Source organism: Protobothrops mucrosquamatus, unplaced genomic scaffold, assembly GCF_001527695.2.
Source record: "Protobothrops mucrosquamatus isolate PMUCROS unplaced genomic scaffold, P.Mucros_1.0 scaffold7537, whole genome shotgun sequence".
Taxonomy (NCBI): domain Eukaryota; kingdom Metazoa; phylum Chordata; class Lepidosauria; order Squamata; family Viperidae; genus Protobothrops; species Protobothrops mucrosquamatus.
Window position 1 is genome coordinate 8,560 of NW_015393337.1, and position 6,245 is coordinate 14,804.

The window sequence follows — 6,245 nt, forward strand, 5'->3', positions numbered from 1 at the left end:
CACCAACATTATTTGTTGCATCATGTCATAACTTTATATTCTGACAAACCATTTTTGCTCCCACCCCTTTCCTATATATTTCATACATTGCCTTTTGTTCTTTAAAATTCTTGTCTCTTTTGGGGGATCTTACCAACACTGTTTAATGGCAATTTTCAATCTTTATTCACTCCTTTTGCATGATGAAACCATTGCATTTTACTTCTTTCGCAGTATTCATTCACTTCTTTATTCAATCTATATTAATGTAGCACCCATTCCTTGTCTATGGAGATTCTCAATCATCCAAGTCATGATTATCTCAAAGGTATTTTTCAAAAGGCAATTGGACTTACTTGGGATTTTTCCCCCCCTTGAAAGTGTTTTACTTTTCATCCAAGAGAACTGAAAAAGCTTCTTGGGTGAGAAGCGAAATTTTTTCAAGAGAAAAAAATCAAGAAAGTCCAGTTGCCTTTTGAAAAGCATCTTTGGGGTGCCCTTTCCTTATTTAACACATGCACTTAAATACTGCATTCCCACTGGGTTCAACTTCTCATGACATGGCTACTTGTTCCATGTAACAAAGTCACAGAAGCACACTTTTCTACAGAGCTGTTTTTACTTTTGTCAATACATTTTTATTTTATCAGTAGGCCACTTACTACTCACTATTTTGTATTTGTGATCTTGATATTTTTCTACTTATTTTCCCATAAACATTATATGAAGGTACAAAAATAAACATTATATGAAGGTACAAAAATCCATTTATTTGCTTTAGTTTTCCCCATTAATATACTGTATAACTTGAAATCATTTGCCACTTTATCAGATAACTTGGTCTTTAATACATTATTTTTCAGATCCATAATCTTTACAATATCATAATCCAACATTTGCTAGAAATAAGATTCTCAGCTTAGAGCATTTGTCGTGCCAGACAAATGTTTAACATCACTATCAGCATTCCTTTTACATTTATCCCCAAATATTTTATTTGGGTATTAACAGAAAGCTTGAAGTTCTTATAAGCAAAGTCTGATAACTGATAAATGTCTGTCATCAAATTCATACCGAGTCATGGGTTGTATTGGTTAGCCTTTAAATAGCTACGTATTTGTCTACATTTGAGCACTTTTTAACTGAAAGCCTGTTTGTTTTTCAATATTAAGTCGTCTGACTGAAGATGAAGAGGATGAAGACGAAGGAAGGGAATTAGCAATTGAGATTGAAAACTGTTTTCCACAACTTTACAAAATATTTATGGTATGTATTTCACTTCTGTGCTTAGTCTTTATTGCCCTGTTTAGTTATCTAAATACTTCAGGCTAAACAAGGTTAAGTTGCTTCCTGTCACCAGAATTGGGCAAGATTAGCAGTTGAAACTTAATTTAAAGAGGTGCATACTTTTGTAAGTTTTAACAATTTGAATCATGTCAAAAATCGCTATTGATTTTTTTTATTGAAGATAAAGAAACTTAATGTACTATCAAGTTTGCCTGTTAAACAAGAGAAATAAATTTATTCATTTTTCATATCAAGATCACTAAATTACTGATATATATCAGCTTTGGTGTGTGGATTAGAGAAATAACCTGCAAATTAACTAGCTTTTGTATTTGAGGGTAAATATTATATTAAATACTCTAATCTTAAGTAAATATAACGACCGTCTCCAATTTGGTCACCCTCCAAATTAGCTGGAAGTCCACTTTCATACGTTCCAGTAAAGTGACTATGGATGGTGGTTGAAGAGCATCTAGAGCACGGGTGTCAAACTCGCCGTGTCATGTGACGTATCGCGACTTTTTTTGCATTGCCAGAGCTGAGGGGGGGTCATTACCTCCGTATGATGCAACCGGCCCTTGGGCCAGCAGTTTGACACCCCTGATCTAGAGATTTACCAGATTGGGTAAGGTTGGAGTAGAGATTTCTGTGGAGATTCTCAGTCATCCAGGTCATGGTTGTCCCAAAGATGCTTTTTCATGAGGCAACTGGACTTTCTTGTTTTTCTTTGAAGACGTTTCTCTTCTCATTCAAGAAGCTTCTTCAGCTCTGGATTAGAGAATGATACCAGTTTCAGATCTTGACAAATTGAAGTAATATAAGTGGTCAGTCTTCTGTTGTGTGAGTTTAGATTTGTTTTCTTTCTTGTTTAGACATATGTTCCTTCTGAAAATGCGGAGTTGAGCAGTGCAGCTTTACAAGCTTTGGGATATTGTGTATTTAATCCAAAGATTTCTTCCTTGTTATGTGGTAAATATCTTTTTCTATTATAAACATTGATAAACTAACAGAATTACATAATCACAGATAGAAATGTCCATGAATTGGAATATGTTACTTTTAAATCTGCTTCCCATTGGCTACATTTCAGCATAAATAAATGGCAGAATCTTTCGATTGGTCCATGTTTCAGCCAAAATAAAACCTGCAGAGATCCAAGAATGATTTTTTTAAATAATAATTTTTAATCAGAGTTTAAAAATACAAAAGACGAATACAAATAACCTGTGGACTTCCCTGACATCAAATACTCACATGAGCAGTTCTTTGGCATATTTTTTGCTACCTGTTGGCATACTGCCAGAGGTATACATCATTATTAAAGAAACCCCTATCCAGAACAACGGTTTCTGTACAGAACAGTTGAGCCATCCCTTTATGCACATGGATGCATATGTGGAAGTGAATTGCTTTGTATCCACATACTTTTATTTAGGATTATTTGATGTAAGTACATATGAGTTGTTAGAACATAGAGCAAATGTTTCTGCATACCATTTCTGTGAAACATGAATGAAAAGCCGTAGTATGCTTTGTGTCTTGACTTTTGTCAAAAATAAATCCTATATCTCTAATCCCAGGGCAGTTAGTGTTATGGTCTTTAGGGAAAATTAGACACCGCATGTCTGCAGCCATTGGAGAATTGTCTTAACAGGGAAATTAGTCTGAATTTCATACAGACCAGGAAAATTGTTGCTATCAATTATTACATAGTGATAATACCTCTAACAATAATTTCTGGTTTTTCTATTTTTTTTTTAACAGAAATAGAAATACATGAACTACTTTCTACATTAAACAATGTTGCTTTAAATTCAGGAGACAAACACACTCGCACAAGAGCACTTTGGGTGATCTCAAAGCAGTCCTTTCCTCCTGATACTGTTGCAAAGTTGGTGAGTAAGATTTGTTTTCATCACCTATAAATAAAAGTTGATAAAAAGTCTTGCTGTACTTAACTCATTATATCTTTTCAGGTACCCAGTATTATTGCTATGCTAGAAACAGTACTAAAAGGAGATTTACATTCCATGGTGGTTGAATATGAAGCGCTAAATGTTATCATCCGGTATGTGTCAGTTATAAATTGGTTAAAAATTAGAAGAGGAGAAAGACTTCTGTTTAAATGTTGACCTGTTTACATTGTAAGCTATAGCACTGTTATGATTGTACTGCATGCTCAGTAATATTTGTGTTTTGAATTTATCACATTATGTGTCAGAGAAATTGTATATGTGTTCATAGTTTTGGGGAAATTTGTTCTACTTTCCAGTTAAGCTACTAACTTTATATTAGATCTTTATTGAGATTGTATTTCATATTATAATTGGAGCACACCAATGGTAGCAATGTAACATAAATGGTAGTTCTATAATGTAGTAAATAGGCAACGGCTGCTTGCAGGAGTTAGTTTGGGAAAAGTTTTCCATATTACTTCAACTGTCAACAGTCTATTGAAATGAGCAAAGAATTCTGGATCATATTCTAGGTTTTACTTAATCTAAAGTGATTTTAGTTTATTTGTGGTCCAAATCAGCTGAAATGGCATTGTTGCACTGATGCCAATTGGATAATTGACAGTGGATTAAGTTATCTTGTCTCTGGTCCGTAGACACCTTCAATTAGCCTTCGAAGCACTGTAATGTTATTCAGAATAGACTGCAAACCACTGCCATGTGAGAGCAAGAGATTTACATACACCTGCATACTCAGTTCTTTTAACAAACTTGCAAAAACTTTGCAAAACTTATTCATATTTGTGTTTGCAAAACTTATTCATATTTGTGTTTCTAAAATCTAGGCTGATAGAACAGGCTCCATCCGACATGGAGCAACAGGCTGTGAAGTGGGCTAAGATAATAATTCCTTTGGTGGTTCACTCAGCTCATAAAGTACAATTAAGAGCTGCTAGTGCTTTGGAAATGGGTCTACCACTTCTTCAGCAGCACCAAGAGGTGATAACAGTCACTGAACAAATCATGACCACTGTAAGTCAAATATATCTTAAATGTGTTTGCAGAGCACCATAGAGCCAGACATATTGCATGACCTTCATTCAGTCCCCATACAGCTATTTTACTAGATTTTCAGTCATGTATATTTTTGGAATAAATTAAAAATCTAAAATAGAAATCATTGAAATGTGTACAAATATTATATAATAAATACCAGAGTCGTACTTTAAATATAGGAAGATAAATACAAATGAAGCCTGAACTGAAATGTATTATTTTGAAAGAGTATTAAAATGATAATTGACTGCTATTTGTAATTTCTAATATAATATCTTAATGTTTATATTTTTCCATATGAAATTGTATGTTCATGTGTTTTTCAATATAATCCTTTAGATTAGATGTTACATTTATTCTGAATTGAATAAATGAATGTATACCTTTTGTAGTCTTAAAACATGCAAACTAAAGGACAATTGATATAAAACAATAGATAAAAGATAGCAATAAAAGAGTATGTCAACCCAGTGTTTAAAAACTTAAGTCAAATTTCATACGATTAATACAAATCAATTCTGTAAGGGTTACAAGAATGCAAATAATTTTTATAGCTGCACAATAAAATTTTACAATTGTGTACAGTATGTAATTATGGAGTCTCTGTCAGCCGAATGATATTTAATGTAAAACCCATCTGAATAACTTGGATTTTTTTAAAAATAAAGACCATATCAGCATTTTATAAAAGTCTGGATTAAATTCACAATATAAAAGAACATGTTCAGTTTTCTCTATCTTACCTCATTCTCATAGGAGAAATCCTCTTGGGACCTGGGATATTACAGCATCTTTAAAAAAAGATACTGAGGGTGTGGCATTAAGGCAAGCTCTTAAAAATGTCCATTGATAACATGGAATAAGAGAAAAATCAGGCGTCAGAAGAGGGTCTCTGAGAGGGTCTCTGGGATTTTATGAAAAGTTGATAAAAGTTTAAAATCCTCTTAGATTATTTAGTGGCTCTGTCCCAGATCCACTGTTTGATTACATATTTTTCATTGTTAAGCCTTAAGGATAGTGAATACTCGGGTGACAATCTGTAGGAGAGCAATTTGTTTGTAAGACTCTTCCATCATTTTGATCTATAAACACACAATACTATTAATGGTAGCCTTGCTGCTGGAGTCAATTTAAACCTATTCAAAACACATTGATTTTTATTCTTAGCAACACAGTTTCTAATCTCAGAGAATAAATTGCTGAATTGTGCCTCATGTGGTGATTTTACAGTGGATTTGCTACAAGTAATTTAATCATTCCTTCTTGCATCCCATGGAATTTTAAAATGGCTTTGGCATTTTTCGGAGTGAGGCATAACTGCAAATTCCTTCTAGATATTTGACAAACAATTCCTATTCATGTAAAATAATTCAGAATGCTGTTGTAGGACCTTAGCTGGCCATCTCTGAACAAGCCTCCCAAGAATCTCATTAAGGTGCATTTTTCTCTAAATATAACATTTTAATAAATGTTCTCTATTATAATCCTACAGAAAGTAATTCCAGAACTCCAAAAGCTGTTTTTTTCAAAACATGAAACATATATTCTGAAACTGTGGCCCCTGTTTATAAAGTTGCTTGGAAAAGTAAGTTGGAGAAAAAATCATTTTAACCTATGATACTGGAAGTACATTACAGTATACAATGACACTGCATTTTCCCCTTTAGACACTGCACCATAGTGGAAGCTTTATCAATTCCTTGCTCCATTTAGAAGAACTTGGATTTCGTAGTGGCTCCCCGGTGGTGAAGAAAATAGCTTTCATTGCATGGAAAAGTCTGATTGATAACTTTGCTTTAAATCCAGGTACACTAACACGTTGAGCAGTAATGATCAGCAATGAATATACTCTTGTTTCTCACCTGCAGAGGGAAAATCAGTGATTAAACTGACACACAAAACATAGGAAGTTATTAGTGATGTCGATAGTTTAAATTAAATTAGTTGCCATCTTGTCACATACTGACT

At 33.5% G+C, this 6,245-nt stretch overlaps 1 protein-coding gene across 1 annotated transcript; it reads left to right on the top strand.

Moving 5' to 3' along the window:
- Positions 1-1,151: 1,151 nt before the first annotated feature.
- Positions 1,152-6,123, top strand: LOC107300587 (telomere-associated protein RIF1-like; the record flags this gene model as incomplete). The annotated part of the gene is made up of 7 exons (XM_015829900.1): positions 1,152-1,245; positions 2,139-2,235; positions 3,031-3,161; positions 3,243-3,334; positions 4,067-4,253; positions 5,770-5,862; positions 5,945-6,123. Coding segments are annotated over 7 exons (850 nt in total), but the record flags the coding sequence as incomplete, so codon positions are not given.
- Between the last annotated feature and the right edge of the window lie 122 nt (positions 6,124-6,245).